Source organism: Saccopteryx leptura, chromosome 3 (genome assembly GCF_036850995.1).
Source record: "Saccopteryx leptura isolate mSacLep1 chromosome 3, mSacLep1_pri_phased_curated, whole genome shotgun sequence".
Lineage (NCBI taxonomy): Eukaryota > Metazoa > Chordata > Mammalia > Chiroptera > Emballonuridae > Saccopteryx > Saccopteryx leptura.
Genome location: NC_089505.1, coordinates 101,378,714 through 101,399,760, shown reverse-complemented (window position 1 = coordinate 101,399,760; position 21,047 = coordinate 101,378,714). Strand labels below are relative to the sequence as shown.

Here is a 21,047-nt window from a genome sequence, read left to right as displayed (position 1 = left end):
GGTGGGTCCGGGCCCCTGCTGCCCGGCGAGGGCCCTGCAGGGCTCCAAGCCGCCCGAGCCAGCACTGGCCTTAATTAAAAAGGAGCTTCCCATAGGACCCACACCACCGCCCAGCCGCCCCCACTCCAACTGCTTTCAGTTCTGTTCCTGGGCCGCGTGCTGAGGCCAGCCCTACAAATAAAAACCATTGCTTTTCTCTCTCTCTCTCTCTCTCTTTCCCTTTTTATTTTCCAAAAAGAGAGAAAAGCAGCCACACGATCATCTAAGAGGCGTGACATCACAGCCCAGGTGACCGCAGCCCAGCCAATGGGCCAAGGCCGCGATCTGGCTTCTCGCATCCTGTGAGCTGAGGTTGGGTTGACACTGTGAAGGCCTGGTCCCTCAACCACAGAACCACAAGGCCAGGCCCTCCGCTGCCTTCAGGGCCCTGCGCGGGAGCTGGTTGGCTCCTGATCCTCCCCACCCCCGGGCCACCCTCGCACCCACTGGAGCCTGGGCTCCGTCGGGGGTGAGCCTCATTCATTCATTCCCCGTGGCGCTGATGCCGGCCTGGCTTTGCTCTCATTGCCCTGCGAGCTCTTCCGCCCTGGCTGCCGAAGGCCCCTTCCCGCCATCTAATGATACACTCTGCATACGCTTCTGTTGAAAATTTGTGGCTAGACATTCCTGTGGGACCAAGAATCCAAATTCTTGGGTACAAACAGAAACTTACTTTCCTTGGGGATTTTTTTTCTCTCTCACTCACACACACTCTCGCGTTCTTTCCCTTTTTCTTTTTTGTAGCCGTAGAGGGGGGGCGGTGAAGAGAGACAAAACACCAAAAAAAAAAAAAAAAAAAAAACCCAACCAAAAAAAGCCCAAAAAGCAACACCACCACTACCCCTTTATTTTGAAAAGTAGCTAGGAAAAAATAAAGCAACAGCCAACCAAGTCAACCCCGACCCACCCCCCTGAAGGACCGCACTCTCGCCTTCCACAGAGCGGGGCATGGCATCAAACAGCATCTTCGACTCCTTCCCGACCTACACGCCGACCTTCATCCGCGGTGAGTAACTGCTGTCCTTTCGGGCGGGGAGCTGTGGCCGGGCCCCAGACCGCGTCCCTCCACCGACTACCCTGGCTGCCTTCGAGGGCACAGCCTGTCTACCCGAGTCCGCTGGCCTCTGAGAGCCTGAGCTGGGAAGAGGGGCTGGTGGGCTCTGTGGTCTCCTGGAGCGCAGTGGACTTTACCCTCAGCTGGTGGGGACAGTGGTGGGCACGGGGGGGGGGGGGAGGAGGCAATGAATACCTCAAGACCTCAAAGAGCAGAGCAGATTGCGGAGGGTCCTGGGGTAGACAAGATTTGGGGGGCGGTGTCCCTGTGACCTGTGGCTTCCTGCCTCTCTAACGGGGCTCCTGGGCCCTGCAACCCCAGCCCCTGGCCCTCCTGGAGTGCTTGGACCGTCCACCTGGGCTCAGGCAAGCAGTGGACTCAAGGAGACACTTAGTTCTCCCAGAGCCGGGTCAGTTTCTGAGAGCCATGGAGCGGGCGGCAGCAACGCTGCCCCTTCCCGAGGCCCTCCTGAGAACCTTCCCCCCACACACGGGTTCCCTGATGACCCCTGGGGTGAGGGAAGCAGCGAGCCCAGAAGGAGGCTATAGGCTTTTTTGCAGAACTTGTGTAGCTCCAGACGGCACTGAAACTGAATGGGTGTGTGTGTTGGGGGGGGGGGGGGGGGCTCGAGAAGGTTTGCGAAATTGGTTACAGGGGACAAGAAAGTGCTTCTAGGCAGCTTTTGCCTCCATTCACAGCCGAAAAGGACTCAGAGGTCTGGGCTTGGTCCCTCCACAAGGGTAGGGGCCCAGGAACCCCAACTTTGAGCATCTGATTGAGTCTGGAACTCAGGGGGAGACTGTCTGACTTTCTGATCTGTGGGGTTGATGTGCTGTAACCTCAGACAACCCCCTACTGCCTTCCTTCCCCTCCCCCCGCGGGAGCCCTGATGGGCCTGATACACCTGAGATGGGGTTCAAGAGTCCCTGAGCTTGAGTCCCATCTCAGGTGCTGCTTTGCTGAGTGCCCTTAGATAATTTACTTAACCTCTCTGTGCCCCAAACAGAGGCCACTCTAGCTGTGACATGCTGATGATCTGAGGCTAAGAGTGGATTACGTCTGAGGGCAGTGCCTCTGGGCTGGACATGGGGACCAGCTCTCCTCCCGAACAGACAGGACTTGGGGGACTGGTGTGGCCATTACCCAGCTGAGACACTGAAGTCAGTCTGACTGTCGTCTGCCCTTCTGCCTATCTGCCTGTCCTGCTGCTGGCTAACACTGGCTGTGGGCAGGGACCAAGGCACACTTGGGGGCTTACTGCCCAAAGGGCTTGCCTGACGGCAGCACTGTCTCTTCTCCCTGGAGGAAAGCTGAGGCAGGCTGTGTGGGTGCAGACGAGGACTGAGTGGGGGGAAAGGGAGGCCTGCTGTCCCTGCAGCGGGGACACTCCCACCAAACCTGGCTGGTGACAGAAGCAGCCCCCAGTTCAGGAGCCCAGAGCCGTGGGCTCTTTCTTTTCAGGGCTCCTATTATAACGCTGTTCCCTTTGTAGTCCTTGGAGCTAATTAAAGGCAGTTCTGTGGCAAGAAAATAAGAGTTTATAAAAACCATTTGCTGGGTCTTTGTAATCTGGTATTTCTCTCTCCATGAGCAAAATGAAGAAATATAGAGTTTAAAACAAAGGAACACTGGGAGACAGGACTGCAGGGGCGGCCCACCGAGGACGGGCTCCTGAGGCTGTGCAGCCCGGGAGATGGCAGACGGCGCCACGGGAGGAGAGGGAGAGGAGAGCCAGGGGGCTGTGGCCCAGTGCGTGCCCAGAGACGGGGGGCCCCTGGGCAGAGCAGGCTGACCCAGGGTGGACAGGGTCACTGACGTGCCTGCCTTGTAGGCCCGGGCTCTGGGGTCTGGGGCCTTCCCTGTAATTCCATGGAGAAGTCTGTCCGCCCTGTAGGTGCTTTCTCTCCTGCCTCAGTCTCTTCCCCGTGTTCCCCTCGCAGCTCCCTTCAGGGCATCTGTCTCCCGGATTGTCTCCGGAGGCTCACAGGACTGCAGCTGCCCGTTCTGTCCCCACAGACACCCAAGCTCTCGGTCCTGCAGAACTCAGCGCCACACTGCCCCACGCAGGGTCCTTAACCTGTTCTGGTCCACAGACCTTTCTGGTGTCTCAGGAAGTCTATGGACTCCTTCTCAGAATCACATTTTTATAAGCGTAAAACAAAATCCATAGGACTACAGAGAAAACCAAATCTTTGGAAATGTAGTTCGCAAACTGTCAAAAAGCAAAGTTGTGAGATCGTGACCATGTGGCTGGCTCTTTAGTAGCACAGTGAGTGAGAAGATCTCACAGCAGCCCAGCAATTGTGGTGATGTGTTATGAGCATAAGCAGTATTTCTAGATCATCTGTGACAACCCTAATGAGACTGGAGAATATGTGTGATTTCCATTGTGACAAAATCACCGTGGAAAAAGATGCTACATTTCGGTTAGAGGTCAGTGAAAGGAAAGAAGTCGTCTGTGCATTTCCTGCCCAAGTTGTTCAAGGACCCCCTGAATTCTGCCATGAGTCTGGCAGAAACTCCAGTCCCTCAGCAGAAGGCGACGGGGCCAATGGGTCTGGGACATCATTACCCTTAGAGCTAGATTCCCAATTCTCACCTCTAACTGTGGAATCAGAATCTCTTGGGTTGGTGCCTGGGCCCCTGTGGTTTGGAAAGTTCCCCGAAGGTGATTCTGAAGCACAGCCTGGGCAGGTTTGGATACCACTAATCAGGAGCCCTGTACTCTGCCTGACTCTGCCATCCCTGTGCTGTGTGACTCCACCTGAGTCACTTGACATCTCTATGCTGCCATTCTTTCATAGGTAAAAGAAAACGAGTGAGTAGGATTTGATGCCCCTGGACATGGCCCAGCCCCCAGTGTAGCCTTCACTATCTTCACTATCCCCCCTCCACCCACCCACCCACCCACCCATGGTGGTCACCAGCACCATCACCAAGCGCCTGCTGCCTGTGTCCCCATAGACCAAAGGGAGATGACTGCTCTTTGGTTTGCACTGGCAAAGGCAGGGTGATGCTGAAGCATCTCACTCTTTCTCTTGCCTTCAGGCATCTCCACCCAACTAGTAACAAGGGGCCTGCTCAGGGGCCTCTCTGAAGCAGAAAGGCAGAACCCTGGGTCCCCTGAAGAGTCTGACTTCTTGTGAGTAACATCCAAGAACTGCTCTCCCACCACCCCTCTTCTGGGTTTCTCTGCCTTAGGAGAGTAGGGGGCATTATTCATTTTGAGCCAAGGACCAGAACTCCTCTCTGTTCACTGTGGAGAAGAGGTTTGGGAAGAGGGTGGAGGGGCATGCGATTCCACCCTGCTGTAGGTGAGGAGGAGACAAGGAGAGAGAGCAATGCTTAACCCCAAGAGCGGGCAGACCGACGGCAGAATTCCAAACATGGAGATGGATGGCATGAGAGGGCAAAGGGGCCCCCTGGGGACTGAGCACTGCACCGTCCTCCCATCTCTGCTCCTGGGGTCTCCCAGGCAGGACACGGGGTACCCAGTCTTCTCATGGGCAGATGGGGAAGCTGAGACCTAACGGCTGTGGCTCAGCCATACTGCACAACTGTGGGCACGTCCCCTCCTCTCTTTGGGCCCAGGTTGCCCCTCTGACAAGTACAGTACAGGCAACTGGCCTTAGGATGCCTCAGGGCCCACCCGCAGCCCCAGGGAGGCCAGCACATTTGTCCTGAAGCCGGTAAGGCTCTTCTCTGCATCCCTGGAGGGGACCCATCCCAGCAGGTCCCCCTCACAGCACCCCTAAATTCACCCCTGCAGGCAAAAGTACGCTCCCCAGGAGAGAGAACCAGAGAAAATGGCCCTCAACTGCCACATGCAGGCTTTAGAAGACCCTGAGGAAGCAAAGGTTTTCATTTATTCATTAATTCCTCAAAAGCTTATCAAGGAGTAGAGTGTTGAGACTCAAGCTTGGGCTCAGGAATCAAACTCTCCAGGTTCAACGCTCGCCTCTGCCTTTCACTAGCTCTGTAGCCTGGGGCAAGTCGCCTCACCTCTCTGTGCCTCTGTTTCTCCATCTGTAAAATGGGGGTGATGATGACACTAACCTCATGGGGCTCTGGAAAGAATTAAACAAGCAGGCCTGCTGGCCCAGGCTAAGTGCTCAGTAAATATTTCCATGACTATGAGCCTGGCCTTGTGCGGGGGGCTCAGGGACCAGGGTGACTGACTGGGCCAGGCTCTCTGCCCTTAAACAGCTCATGAGCTGGTGGAGAGATGGGCGCATTGAAAACCGCACTGGGGTGTCGTACATGTGATGAGGGGGGAACCGGGGCTGGAGGTCAGAGAGGGGTATGGACCTGCTTGGGGCAGGGAAAAGAGTCCCCTGGAGAAGTGACACTCAGCCGAGTGTGGCAGAGTGAGGAGGTGGCCGTGGGGGAAAGGACGTCGAGGCCGAGGGAAGGGCCTAACAGAGGTGTGGAGGCCACGAAGGATGACTCTGGGCGCCCCCTGGGGTGGCCGGAGGGCGCTGTGCAGGGTGAGGGCACTGGCTGATGACTGGGACCGTCTGGCCCCAGGTCTCTTAGCCAGGGCTGGGTAGCTGGCCAGCAGCTCCTCCCCTGAAGACGCCTGGGAGAAATGGACAACGGCCCCTGAGGCATGAGGCAGGCGTGTGTGGAGGGGGGTAGACAAAAGGACCCCGGGCAGGTCTCGCTGGCGTGGTCTGACTCAGAGGTCACTGGACAGGAAGGAAGCTACCCAGACCAGAGGGGTCAGTCACTGTGTCCTTTCCTAAGCTGTGGGCAGTGCCCCATAGCAGAGGACTCTCTCAGTTCTAGTACCAAAAGTCTCAAGTCCCAAGCACCTCAGGACGGTTGGTCGCCCTGAGCGGCGTGCGCGTGGCGGCCACCCCTCCCCCGCCAGCCCCGGGAGATGAATGGACTGTTCGCCAGCCATCCCCGCGACCACTATGGCGCTCGCCTGGCGCCACCTCTGCCGGGCCCCTTTGATGGCCGCTCCTGAGGCTGCCCTGCACACACCCGTCTTCCCAGACCACCCTGCCTGTCCAAAGTGCTCCCCAGGCTGGAAGGGCATTCCTGGGAGCCCCCCACCGGCCACAGGGTCTGGGCGGGCATGCGCCGGCCCCACACAGTGGGACTGTGTGTCCAGGCCTCACCGCACCCACTACGGCCAGCGGCCCCACTGGTCACATAGAGGGCCCATTGACAGTGCGGCCTTGAGGTGGCCGCATCAAAGCCGAGGCTTGCTCAGTTACCTGAGGGGGTGGGGGAGCTTACGGAGGGGAGAGGGGCCAGGGGGTGGATGCCCCTGAACAACTGGGCCTACAAACCTGACCCTCTGAGAGGCTGGGAGATAGCACTGTCCCCTGACTCCACCCAGTCCAGACTCTTCCACCGATGGGGTAACTGAGGCTTGGGCCGTGGGGCAGCTGACACACCAGCTCTTATTTCTGCCTCCTGGGGACTGAGGGTACCTCATTTGCAGACCCTTCCTCAAATCTACCACCCAGCGTGGCTGGAGAGTCTCACCCAGTCTTTAAGACTGACCTCAAGGGCCCTGACACCGGGAGTCTCCCCAGTACCACCTGCAGCCACCAGGGAGCCCTGGCCTCCGCTGAGCTGCCGTCTCAGGGCCAGCCTGGGTCCCAGCCAGTCCTTCCCACCTTCGTGCCCAGTACTCGTCTTCTCTGGTGAAAATGGAGGGGAGGGAGGCGGGGCTCAGCCAGGCCCCCATCACCAGCCTCGAAGTGGCGCCTCCTGGAGGAAGCAGCTGGACACAGCAGGGCTTAGGAACTGGGGGACTGGGGCTGGGAGTGAGCCTCAATCACACCTTGAAAAGTCACGAGACTCAGGAACAGTGAGCAACTTCTGGAGAGGTTCTGGGTTCCAAACAGGAGTGTGCTCGTGATAACAGTCAAATTTGGCAGCAGGAGAACTGACTTTTCTCAGTTTTGCACATGGTTGGGGGGGCCAGACCAGACCTAAGCTGTTTATACCTGGGGACCCAGCATGTTAATTCACCTCTTGGAGTCTGTTTCCTCCTCTATAAGGTGAGGCTAGGAGCACTGACCTCCATGGGTGGCTACACAGAGTGAGTGTGACCCACCCTGAGGCCCCGAACACGGCCCTGGCACATTGGGAGTGCTCACGCAGCGTGGCTCCGTCAGCATGCCTCCAGTGTGGCCACTTGCCACTTAGCAGAGGTTCCCTTGTCTCAGCCCCCCTGCTCCCTCTTCAACACTGACCCCCTGGTGGGCCCAAGGGAGACTCTAGAGGGACTGTCATGCCCTTTGTCAATGGGTTCTGGAGATGGGGGTGAAGAAGAGGGCACTCTTTGGGGCAGAGGGACAGGAAATGCCTTTATGAGACCCAGGCCCCACCACTTTCTCACTGTGTGGCCTTAGAGTGCGTCCCTTCCCTGAGCTCAGTTTTCTCATCTGTTAAATGGGGAGAACAAAAAGTACCTACCTCAAAACTTGGGTGGATTTAATGTGATAATGGACATTACATGTCAGTACAGGAGGGCCCGGCACAGTAGGAAATGCTATATTTACTATTAAGAATTGCTATTTTATGGTCTCCCTTCTGGGGGCAGAAGAGGCTGACTCTGAGCAGAGTGGGGAGGGTGAGAAACCTGCCTCTACACTCCCAGAGCCCAGGCCCTCTGGTGAGCCTCCCCAGGGCCCTCCCCGTCCCTCCCCCAGGCCTCGGAGTGCCCCCCACTCCGGCCCTCATGCACCCCTCACCTCCCACTTGTCAGGAGGGCCACCCTGGGGAGCAGGAGCTGTTTCTTGCTAAGTGACTGGAGGAAAGGGGGGATGAATGGACGAATGAATGAATGAACCAATGACTAACCAGTCCCAGAGGTTTCTAGCTTCTCCCTTCACTTCCCCCTTCACCGTCTGGCTTTTTCTTTGAAACGCTCACTGGTGAGAGCCTGCGCTCTCGCGTCCAGTCGTCCAATCGGTGCAGCAGCGTGAAGGTTTAGGTTCCTCTTTGGGGTTTCTTCTGCGTCTGGGAAAAGTGTTTTTGGCAAAAGGCTCAGACTTGTGTGTGGGCGGAGAGGGCGGACACCATAACTTATGATTTGCAGAGGTGAACAAAGTCAGCTCCCCCCCCCAAAAAAAAAACATCCTTCACGGTGACATAGTGACTAAAATACCTCCAGGAGCACTCAGCCCCTTTGGACTGAAGCATTGCCCATCGGGGCTTTTTTTTTAAATGCGGGGCCTTTCTAGTCATGGGTGCTTTACCGCCCTTGAGTCCACCTGATCTGCTCACCTTTGTTAGGAGGGGAAAGGCGGCTGGTACTAAAGGAAGAGAAACCTGATGCTGAAATGGACAAGGGGGTGAAATGGAAAGGGTGAAGAGGGGGCCATGCTCCTGCCCCACGCTCAACTTGCCTGGGTGCCCAGTGGCCGCAGACCAACACTCCACAGCCCCAAGGAGTGCCCCCTCCCCGAGGGTTTTCCTTCAGCCCTCCCTCCGTGAAACTGAGTTATGCCCAGGCCCATGGAGGATGCAGGGGCAGGAGGCTAGACCTCCCCCCGCCCATGGAGGAAGCAGGGGCAGAGGTCAGACCTTTTCCCCATGGAGAAAGTGGGACAGGAGGCTAGACCTGCTGACTCCTCTCCCACAGGGAGAGCTCTGTGCTCCCTCATACCTTAGAAAGACGGGTCTAGTCCAGAATGGTTGGAGTATGGAGCCCCAAGTTAGAGGTGGTAAGAGGCCCAGGGGAGAGCCTGGTCCTTCTCTACAAGCAGCCATATCCCTTCCCGGGGGGGAAAGAACAAGGTCACCTAACAAAAATGGTGGAAGGAAACCACTAAAATGTCCTAGTTAATGCTACACAGTGCACCAATGCCTTATTTCTAATTCTTTTGGTGACTGTGTTTTCCAAACCTTTAAACACTGAACATGTATGGCTTGTGGATTTAGGCAGAAAACTTTTATTTTTCAAAGAAAGAAAGAGGAAGAAGCAGCCCCACCCTCCCAGGAGCAGGTGAGCTGGGCCCCCCGTCCAGCAGACTGCAGCCCTGCTGGCCACCCCTCCTCTCCCTGCCTCTTCCCAGGTCGCTGTGTCTTCCGTCTTACTCCCTGGCCCTGCTGTATTGATCTGTGGAGCCAGGGTCTGCCCTGGGCTGCACAGAGCAGAGCACACGGCAGGTGCTCAGGAAATGCTTGTGGCTTGCATTGTGGTCCAATCTGGAGACAGTCTCCCAGGATTCTCACATTCCCAGTGCTCAGGGCTTGGGGTGTGATATGGGCCAGTTGGTGTTGCTGACCATTCAATAAACATTTATTGAGCACCGACTGCATGCCACAACACACACTGTTCTACGTGCTGGGGATTCAGGAACAAACAAAACCAACAAAGGGCCCCCCTCCTGGAGCTGACATTATAGCGACCTGTGAAAAAAGTTCGCCCCAGGGAGAGAGGCTAGCACCCCTCTGGTGTGTGCTCTTTCTATCGATGTAGAATCAGCCTTCTGGAACATCTACAAATGCTCCTGTTTCCCCCTGAGACCCTCATCATAGTTCTGTGTGCTGGGCATCACTAGCTCCAATGCAGGGGTGAATTAACAAATAGACTCAGAGTGATGAGGTGACCTGCTAAAACTAATATTTAAGACGAGAAAAGGCAGTGAGGGAGGGAGAAGGAAACCACATTTGTTGATGAGTTACCAGGCATTGTGGTGGCTCCTTTGCAAATGAATCTCATTTCACTAAATCTCTACGATAATCCATGTAGTAGGTGTGATTGTTAATATCCCCATTTTATAGATGGGGGGACTGAGGCTCAGCAAAGGGAAATAACTCATGCAACTAATAAAAGGCAAAACCCAGATTCAGCCAGGGTCTATTCTGACATCCAAACCAGCCCTACAAAATTCTCCCTTCTACTTGGCAGACATCTCTTCTTCTTTAAGGTCCAGGCTCACCACTTCTATGAAGCCCTCCCTGATGCCTCCAGGCAAGGTGATTCATATTCTCCTGTACGCCACCAAAGCACTTTCAGGCCCTTATCAAATACTTCCAGAAGGCTTCCCCGAAAGGATGGAATCTGATGTGGGTCTAGAATAGGTATATCTGAGAAGGAAGAAACATTGGTGGTCCCCACAGAGGGAATGGTGTGGCAGAAGTATGGAAGAGGACATGGAGGAGGTGGGCCAGGCCTAGAAGTTGATCGCGGCCTTCAAGGCAGTGGGGGTCCAGGCAGGATCCAAGCTGAGCAGTGATGTGGGGCAGAGACTCCCATGATGCACTGTGCCGCTCTCTGAAATAGGCCAGTGTTGACGTGAGCCTCGAGTGCGTGTATGTGTGTGAACAGAGACCACAGGAGCCCTCCTGCACCCGTTCGCAAGCCCTATTTTTATCATTCTCTAGACATACATCTGAGCCACCGAAGCATACTTGTTCTCAGGCACGTAGAGTGCTCCATGGATGAGCACGCCTGTGGTCTGATGAGGACAGCGCGGTGGTTCAGAGCAGTCTAAACGAGACCTATCCTGGGGAGAATCCCAGGACCAGTGCCCATGACACAATTTTCAAAGCATAGTGCAAAAGGCAAATGCAGGGCCCCTTGTTCAAAAATCATTAAGAATTTCAGGACAGGGACTGCAGAACATTAAATCAAGCACAGGGCTCTTCTAAGCCAGGGTGTCTGTATGATTGCACAGCTCATATGCTCAGGAAGCTAGGCTAAGGGGCCCTGGGCCAGCAAGGAAACCTCTGTCTGCCTTTCTCTCTTTGGCCTTTACTTCTTTGACTTATACAGGCTTCCATTCTTCATGAGTTCGCAACTTAAAAAAATAATAATACTAATACTAAGTTAAGCTTTGGGCGAGATCAGACCTTGGAGATTTCAGAAAAGCAAGAACATTAGGGAAAACTTGAATCCACAACATCCCTGCCACAACCTGCATTTGTGTTGGAGCTCACCTGGGAAGTTTAAAATTAGTCTGTTATCTCAACACCCAGGGGAAACCGCTGTCATTCAGTGCATTGCCTTCCAGACTGTTCTTCTGAGTGTCTGGTTTCTGCCTGTGGAGGCTGTCTTCCCCCCATGGGGGAGCCCACACAGAGACTTATCACATATCGAGGAACCTCATCAAGAATATTCATAATCATTGTGCACATATGTTGGGATGTGTCTAGGAAGAGTCTAGAGGAGCTCTGGCCCATAGAACTTCCTGTGATGATGGAAACAGTTTATATCCATTCTGCCCAGGACTGGAGCCACTTGCTGCATGTCAATACTCAGGACTTGAAATGTGCCAACCCAGGGCCACAACATGTGTAACTGAGGGACTGAATTTTTAATTGTTTCATTTTAATTGCAATAGCCATGTGTGGCTAATAGCTAACTTGCTGGGCCATGCAGATCTGGAAGAGTATTTGTCCAGCTGTTAACCTAGGTTACCTCTTGGGTGAGATTATGGAGTTTCTCATTTTCCAACTCAAAATGTTTGAAAAGTCTTATATGCCACAAGAACGGATGCCTTTAGTAATCAGAAGAACACTACTAGAGATTTTAAGTGTTTAACATAGTCCATGTTATTGGGGGAATAAAAAACTTTAGATTTTTAAAAGCATATCACCAGAGAAGATTGATCCTGACAGAATAGGATCTATTTTTATTTTTCCTATTAATGTGCAGAAGAAATAATGTGAGGGTTAGAATCAGAAGCTGTGGGTTTGTCTCCCGGATCTGCCACTTACTGGCTGTGTGGCCACTTAACCTCCGTGAACCTCAATTTCCTCATCTGTAAGATGGGGATATTGACACTTACTGAGCTCCCCCAGCTGCCATGGGGACTGAATCAGACAGTGAAGGTGAGAACACAGGGGACCCGCTGAGTGGTGAAGCGCTATGTGACTGGAGATGATTTCTGTTCTTGGGAACCACTTATCTTTGTGAGGGGAGTTATCACAGCTCAGTCTTGTGTGCCATTTCCTAGAAACAAGGAAATGAGGGGGCATCTCCCAACGTGTGTTCTGCAGATGTTATCAGGTGTTGAGCAGAGATACAGGAGGCTCTGTGACCAAACAAGATTGGGAATGGCTGTAGCAAACATTGTTCAACACAGTGTTTTGCTGCAGAACTTTTCAGAGCCTTTGATATGCTAAGAAACATAGGCTTCTCTTCCTGGGGGGCTGGGGGGGTCTCCTGCGGGAAGCCCACTGTGGGAAAAGCTGCTCTAGGGAGAGCTATTAAATTGGCCACGGTTACAGGCGCTGTGGGGACAGAGAATTATTCTTTTCAAGGACGTAAGAAATTATATTTTCTGGGTCCTATATACAAAACGGAAAAGTACAAAATTGGAATTAGTTAAGTGCAGAATTGTCTAGAACAGTGATTTTCAAACTTTTCCATCTCATGGCACCCATAAACTAGTTACTAAAATTCTGCGGCACACCAAAAAATACATTTTTTGCCGATCTTACAAAACAATTAGGCATAATTTTGTTGTCATTTTTTTTTATTTGACAGTCAAAGGGAAAAGAGGTCAGTGACCCTGACTCAAGTCAGGTATTGCATGTTTAAAAAATTCTTGTGGCACACTAGTTAAAATTCATTGGTCTAGAAAATTTATGAATGAATTATGACAACTCAAGTTTTAAATAGTTATAGTATTAACAGTGACTACTTAACACAGCTCTTACTAATCCCAGGCACTGTCTGGGTGCTTTGCATACCTTTGATCATTTCATCTTCACAACCTTATAAGACCAATTATTAAGCCCGTTTTATAGATGAGGAAACTGGAGTCCAGAGAAGTTAAGTCACCTGTCCAAGGTCACCCAGCTGGGGTTCAAACCCAGGTAGCCTGTATCTGGAGCCTGTATACCTCACCACAGCACAGTAGTCAATCTAGTGAATGAGTTCATTGAGCTTTTCCTGGATCAAGGAATATCCATCCCTTGGCTCCCACTGGCTCCCTTCCTGGTAGGAAGGTGGTACTTCTATGAGCCTCACCAATCAGAATCAAGTTTCTCATTGGAAAAGTAGACCAGTAATCATTTGAGGAGCAAAAGAGGGGAGATTTGTGAACCACAGTGCATGGTCCACTCAGCACAAACTGGAAATGTGGTGGTCCTCTCCTTCGCCAGAGCAGAGTTGGGGAAACTGAGACACAGAGAGGGGACATGGTCAGAGCTGAGCACTCCACGGAACCAGGCAAAAACCCCATGGCTGTCCAAGCTCCACAGCAGAGGGCTTCTTCTGACTCACTGGTCAGGAAGACATGTTATCATTCTCATAACAGCAGTTTTGTGGGGCCTTTCCCCTTGGGCTCCTCTCCCTGGGCCCCCCAGGTCTCCCAGGGGTCCCTCCTACCTAGTGCAGGTCCTGTTAGTTCCAGCATCATGCAGCAGGCCTGCTGCCCTGGGTGTCCTGCCGAAGTCCCCTGGAATTCCCCTCTCGGGTCCCCCATGTGTGATGAGGGACATGCATACAGACGTGCCTCTGCCCCTGTTCACGGACCCCCATGCTTGCCCAGGGGAGGGCATTCCCCTGCCCTGAGTCACCATCTGGAACCTACTGTGTGCCAGCATCAAGATGGATACTCTGTAGACATCATTGCTAATTCTCACAGCCCATGGTCAGTATTTTTGTCCCCATTTTGCAGAGGAGGAAAGTGAAGCCCAGAGAAGCGAAGCCCAGAGAAGCGAAGCCCCTAGCCAGAGTTCACATAGTTTATAACAAGTGGTGGAGTGGGGGTTCAAACCCAGCCTCTGCTCACCACTGCCACAGGGTCCCACGGGCACAGCCCCATGGCACAAAAGGCAGCTCCTGAATACAGGTGCTGATTACACCTTGCACTCTCCCTGCTCCCTGCAGGCTCGGAGTTGGGTGGCTGACCCTCCTGTCTGAGCTGGGCCCCTCCCTCAGGCAGGACCAGCTTCACAGGCTATAACCCAGGGGGTATCACAGGGATCCAAACTCAGAAGCAGGGCCCACACTTGGGTTCAATGCTCTGCAATTGCTGTCTTGAAATTCTTAGTAATTTTATCATTGGATTGGTGTTTTGTGAGTGAAGTCTGCAACAGCACCCTCCACCATGGGCAGGGCCTGGGCAGGAGTGCGGGTTTGGGGAAGAAAGAGCTTGTGACCCACACACCGAGTTTTGGGGCAGTAACACAGGTGTCCATGCAGATCTGCACTCACCCCACAGGTGTCCCCAAGGCCAAGGAAATGTGACATTAAAAAGCAAATACAAAAGACAAAGAAAGGTCCAGAGACTGCGGAAGAAAGCAAAAAGTTTTTCTCCTTCTTTTTGAACAGAGGCCCATATTTTCATTTTGCACTGGGTGCCACAAATTAGGTAATGGCCTTGACTGAGGACTGGGGGGACATGCAGGGCCCCAGAAATATGATGCAGGTGGAGAGGGAGTCCAGACCAGACCTGCCATGTTGCTTTTTTCGAGTGAGTAGAAGGAGCCCAGTCCCTCCAGCGTCCTGGGGTGTCCATGGCCTTGTCAGGAAGACGAGACCCAGTTTGAGGACTGGGGACATGGAAGCCCCCCAGTGACTGCCCTGAGCTCAGCATGCTGCCTGGCGCTGCCAGGGATGCACACCGGCTCACACTCCCGAGCAGCCCCATGCAGAGGCCCATTTGGCCAAGTGCGGGAAGGGAGCTGGGCTTCTATGCCCGCCCTGGTCGGGCCAGGCCCCGGGCCACCCCAGCCCAGCCCCTTCCCCTGGGAGTCTTGGCCCACAGAACTAGGCCTGAGGTGGTGGTTGATGGCCTCCCTGCCCATGTGTACAATGGACCTGGCATGGTGAATCACCTGACCTTGGCTTTTAGACACATCATGGCCACTGAAAAGCTCGTAGAGGGCCCTGCTGAGTGGGGGAAGTGGGATCATAGCTCAATTAGCCATAATCTGGACTTGGGATCAAGCTGTGCTCAAGGCTGGGGCTCAGTTTGTGGCCATTTGGGGGCTGAGACGGGCCTTATCTGTCTTGTTCACTGCCAGGAACTCAGGGCTGAGCTAGATCCGACTCATAGGAAGTGCTTGGCAAATACTGCAGGAGGAATGAGTAAGTGAACAGTTTGCCCAGGGATCCAAGACCTGGACCCTGAGAGGAACTGTACCTTCAAGTCAGCCAGACCTGCATTCAAATCATGACTCTGCCACTTACTCCCCAAGGGAGATATTTCACTTCCTTTGCACTCAGTTTCCTCGTCTATACAATGGGGAGAGTAAGAGGACAGAGAATCAAGTAGGACAATATTTAAAGTGCTTGGCTCCGCCCACAGCCCCTGTGAAATGCTCAGTATCTGAGAATGAATATGATTCTATTAAGACCCCGAAAACCCCTGCCCCCCTCAAAGATGCTCACTCTGGCTCTAGGATTTCAGGCTTCAACATTTTAAAAGTCTTTTTCTGTATTTTCTGTGGTTTTTCTTCATTATGCTCCCATTACTTGTATCACACGGGCATGTGTGTGCATGTGTGTATGATTCAATTAATGCTATGTATTAACTGTATTGTTTATAAATAGACAATAAAGAAAAGGAGGCAAGTCAGAGTCAATTCCCTTGCTCAAGCATTCACCGGGGTCCCAGCTGCCTAGAGGCCCTCACAGCATCCGGGCCCTGTGCCCTCCCAACATGCCCCCTTCCTCGCATGGCCCCTCCCCCGCACGCCCCTCCCCCACAGGCATCCCACCGGCAGGTTAGACCTGCCCCACCAGCAGAGAGGTTCTGGGTAGGAGCTGTGGGTGTGGTTCCTCTGTCACAAGCTGCCTCAGCTTAGCAACCAAGTCTGGTTCCGCTCCCACCTTGTACCCACCAAGCCCCCACGCTCACCCCACCAAGCCCGCCTGTGAGCACACAGACTCACACAGGATAACACACATCAGCGGCCACACCCTCTGCGACAGACAACCAACTTTTCTTTTCAGGAACCCCTGCCTGTGGGGACCAAGGGACCCCTGGTGGTGTGGTCGGAGGGCGGCCGCAGGAGGAAGCTGCTTTTCCCCACCCAGCCTGGTCCCCACTTCTCTGCTCAGGAAGTCCCTCCTCTTCTGGGGGTCCCCAGACACTTCCCCCTGGCCCCTGTCCACTGGGCTGATGCTTCTGGAGGAAACCCAGGGTTGACGGGACAGAGTGGAGGTCCTGGCTCAGAAGAGGTTTCCTGTCTGGGAGACGCCTTATGCCTCATGCCTGGAAGGGACACATCACCTAACACGTGGAGAAAACTGAGGCTGGGAGGGGCAGGGTCACTCCAGGAAGGTGGAGGCAGAGGGGGTGACCTAGCTCGTGGAGGCACACAGCAGAGACAGCAGTGAGGAGGACAGGCTCGCCCAGACCCCTCTGGGCTTCAGTTTCCTCACCCATCACCCATGGGCCAGTCAGGGACCTCCCAGCTCCACCCATCTGAGGTGGTGGGATCTGGAGGGCGCTGGGGAGCTCCAAGTGAAGGCCTGGCTGGTAGAGGAAAGAGGATGCAAATAGGAAGGGTCCCCAGGGACCTGGGTTAACCCCTGAACTCATTTCTGGCCTCTTCTTCCTGTGGGGTCGGGTAAAAAATAGCCTCCCATCTGCAGGGCCTGAGGGGGCCAGGCTCCATTTGGGGCTGTCAGGTCCTCCCAGCCCGGCCTGGGACCGGGACCTGCCCACTCCAACCCCCCAAGCACCAGGCTTGGCTGCCTGCCGCGAGGCAGGTTGTTGGACAGAGTTTTCTCCTTTTGACTCGGCACTCGGTGTCACCACTGCTCTGTTCAAGCAGCCGCAAGCCCAAGGGGCTACCCTGAGTCCCTGATCTCCCATTTCACAGATGGAGAAGGTGAGGCACAGTGACCTCCCAGGACAGACGTGGAGTCAGGCCAGGCAGCAGGATCTGGCTGCCCAGCTTTTAGGCCAAAGCTCAGTCCTTGCCTCCCAGTGATGCTGGGTTGTGTCCCCCTTGGGTAGCCCACAGCAGAGGTAGTAGGGCAAGGTCTGTGCATCCCCAGATTACAAAGCCCATTGCTCAGGGGTCTGTACAAGCAGAATCAGTGATCTACACAAAATACAGCCCTTGGAGGGCAGGAAAGTCAGCCTCACACCAAATCAGACAAGCCTGGGGTAGATCCCAAAAGCCCCATTTCCCTGCTCTGTGGCCTCAGCTAAGCCACTGAGTTGTCACCCTCAGTGTTCTCATCTGTAAGAAGAGAGATACCCTCCCGACCCCCGAGGGTGACTGTGAGGGCACACTGAGATGTGAGGGCCTGCCTGGTGCGAGGAGCTCAGCCAATGAGTTATTTACAAGCGTGATGCCTACCCAGGCCAGAGGCCACGAGCACCCTCAGGCCGTGGTCATCTCTGAGGCTGTTCTGGTTGAAACCCAGTGACTGAGATGGAAACCATTCGCCTCAGACCATAATGTGAACAAATGACCGAATAAATGGCTATTTTCAGCTGAGATGGACCCAGTGAAGCCTTGGGGCTTTTCTTCAAAGGAGGTCAAATAATTTCCCCGGTTTCCTGCCAAGCCTAGAAGACCGAGGCTGCTGGAGGGAGTGGGCCTAGGGAGCCCAACAGTGTCTATCTACACTGGGCTCCCCCTGGAACTCATCCGAAGGGAGGAAGGTATCAGATATGTGGCTAAGACGTCTGTACCAGGGTAGTCCCAGCAGTGTCTTCACAACTGAAATCCAGAAACAGTTTAAAGAGCCAATTACTAGGGAACACCGCAATGATCCAGCCGGTGTTGTGGGTGAACGGGGGTCTCCACACTCCTATCCCCACTATGCCTGATCATCACAGGCATGTCCCCAGCCATCAGGAAGAGAATTAATGACATGGTGAAATGCACACTACATGTTGGTGAGTTTCAAAAGCAGGTTCAAAACAACATGCACTACATGTTCCCAACACTGTAAAAGAAAGAAGGGAGAGAGGGAGAAGGGAAGGGAGAGAAGAAATTAAATCTATACATACAGTAAGAATACCAGAAGGCTAAAAACCAAAATGTTAACAATTGTTCTGGGTGGCAGGATTATGGGTGGTTTTAATTTTCTTCTTCATAATTTTATTATTTTCCAATTTTTCTTTAGTGAATGTGTATTATTCTTATAATCAGAGAAAAATGTGTTTTGTTTTAAGAGATTGGGGGCGAGAGGCTCAAAGATTGTTCTTTACCTTTCATAGATTCTAAAACTGAGGCTGAAAGTGGGAGAGATGTTCATTCATTCATTCATTCATTCATCCTCAAATGTTTCTGGGAACCCCCTAGAGCCAGGCTGAGTTCTAAGTTCTATGGCCAAAGAGCTGAAAGTGACCTGTCTCCGTCCACAGGGAAGTCCCCATCTGGGGGATAAAGGACACAACAGCAAGTCCTTAAAGTGCATTGCAACAAGGGGCCACAGGAGTAGTAGAGAAAGGAGCCAAGTCCTCCTGGGAGTGTCAGAGATGGTCTCACAACAAAGGGAAATTAGCACAGGGATTTGGTGTCCAAGCAAGAATTCTGCAGTCAGAGAATGGGGGAGGGCGCCCCTACCCAAGGCAACATGGGCTATTAGAGAGAAAGAATCTGCTGAGTGGGGGGTGGAGAGGGAGTGGGTCAGGAGAAAAAGCCAGAATGTTCTGTGAGCCAGGTTCTTCAGGGGTCTTAAATTGGCAGGCTCTGTCACTTAATAGTTATGTGACTCTGAGAAAGTTACTACTAAATCTCCAGGGCCTCAGCTTCCTTATCTGGAAAATGGGATAATGACCACATTGGGTTCCTGCAAAAACTGAGTGAATAAATAATTACAATGCAGTCAGAACAGTGCCTGGTATATAAGAAGGGCTATGAAGCCATTCGCTTTTATTATTTGCTATCATTTCCATTTATACCTGCAGGCATCCTGAAAGCCATAGGATTTTTAAGCTAGAAATTAATGTTCACTCATTCCTTCATTTCACTCATTCACCAGATATTTATTGAGGTTCTAGAATGGACCCAAGCACTTTTTTAGGCACTGGGAACAGTCACCAGAAAAAATACAGAATGCTCAAGTTGCTTGAATCTCAGACAGACTGAATAATCCCAACATTTGAGACAATGTTATACTAGAAAGAGTTTGCTGATTACCCGAAGTTCAATTTAACTGGGTGTTCTGTATTTCTATTTGCTAAAGGTGGCAACTCTAACTGGGAATGCAATCCCAAATGAGAAAACAAAAACATTGCCTTCCTTTTATGGGGAAAAGAGAAAGCAATTCATAAGTAAAAATATAATTTGTCAAGCCATGATGAAAATATAAATGTAAATCTGGGGAGGAGGCGTATCCGTTTCCTATTGCTGCTATAACAAATCACTACGTTTGACACAGCACAATTTATTATCTTACAGTTTGGGGAGTCAGAAGTCCTGAGTAAGTCTCTCTGGGCTTAGATCAACGTGGTTACAGGGCTGTGTTGCTGGGGGTTCTGGGAGAATCCATTTCCTCACCTTGTCTAGATTCTAAAGGCCATCCACTGTCCTTGATTAGTGGCCTCTTCCTCTGTCTTCACACTCAGCAACATTGGGTCAAGTCCTGCTCATCGCTCCGGTTCTCCGATCAGTTTTCCACATCACAGCTCCCTCTGACTGCCCTGTTTGCCTCCTGTTCCACTTGTAAGGACCCCCATGGTATATGGGGCCCCCATGGATAATCCAGAATAATCTCCCCATCTCAAAGTCCTTAACCTTTGTCATATCTGCGAAGTCCCACAAAGGCGGCATATTTGCAGGTTTCAGGGGTTAGGATGTGGACATTTTGGGGGCCATTATTCTGCCTATCACAGAAGCTCATAGGTGGTGTCTCACAGAGGGTGCAGCGACCGGAATGAAGTGGGGAGTTGAGCCGTACAGACAGAATATGAAAGACAGGATGTGCGAAGGCGCTGCAGTGGGGGGTGTGATTGGTGCGTCGAGAGCCAGAGAGGAGGCCAGTGTGGCTAGAGCAAGAAGAGGGAAGGGGAGAATGGAAGGAGATGAGGACAGCAGATGGAAGGGCCGCTGGTCATGTAGATACCCAGAGGGGTGATGGGAAGGAAGACTCGGTGATGCCTGTCCCCATGCCTGGCCCTCAACTGCTCCCAACCCCTGCCCCCAGTACCATCCTGTTCTGCTAAGCTGACACCCACTCTAAGAGAGTTCACATCAAAAGCCAAACTCCTCTCATTGCAATATGAGAAGGAAGAGGGTTTACCTGTAACATGAGGGATTCAGATTAGATGTTTAAAGGAACTTCCAGTGTGCTAGCAGGAAGTTGTTGGTTACCAACCAGAAAGATTGGTAACATGCAGGAGACTAGGTCTTGACTGAAGGTCAAGGAGGCCAGTGCCCTCAAGGGCCTTGCATTTAGGGATCAGCCAAGCCCCCGAGATAACCTGGAGAAGTGGTAGGTCCTGGCACTGGACTCCTTTCGGCCACTGGTCAGCCTGTGACCTCAAGAAGCCATGTTCCCTTCTCAGACCTATTTCTCCAACATGAGGGAGTTGGACTCAAGGATCTTCAAGGTCCCTCCCAGCATTGCCCACAGTGCTTCCCACACTCTAAGATTCTCTTATCTAGGGATCCCATATTCTAGAGAAAACCTCCTGTCTGGGTGACCTTAGACAGGCTGCTTCCCCCACTGAGCCTCAGCTTCCCCATCTGTAAGTGGGGATGCTCACGGACCCACCGCCCAGGGTGGAGTGAGGAGGAAAGGGGGTCAGCACCAGAAGGTGCTCAGAGCTGTGCCTGGCACACAGTGAGTGCTCAGATAAACGTGAGCTCTGACGACAAAGATCCCAACATTCTCGGAGCCCGGAGTCTGCGACCCTGTGTCCAGGAACCTGACATTTGCTGGCTGTGGGATTCCGAGTCTCCAGTCCCCCCCCCCCCACTGCCAGCATGCCCCCAATGCCCTGGCCTCCCCCACGTGCTGGGTGGCAGGCCTACCCCGTAACCACATGAAAAGCCATTCCCCCAGGGTGTCCCCACACCTGGGAAAACCGGCAGCCTGCCCGGCGCTGGCCCC

The 21,047-nt window shown here is 53.1% G+C and overlaps 1 protein-coding gene across 2 annotated transcripts in view; it reads left to right on the top strand.

The window, feature by feature from the left end:
- Positions 1-552: 552 nt before the first annotated feature.
- Positions 553-21,047, top strand: part of RUNX3 (RUNX family transcription factor 3) — a 60,304-nt gene continuing 39,809 nt past the window's right edge. For both annotated transcript variants that reach the window (XM_066375462.1, XM_066375461.1), the window contains exon 1: positions 553-1,045. In XM_066375462.1, the coding sequence (XP_066231559.1) occupies positions 988-1,045 (58 nt within the window). In that variant the 5' untranslated portion in view covers positions 553-987. The remainder of the gene's footprint in view (positions 1,046-21,047) is intronic.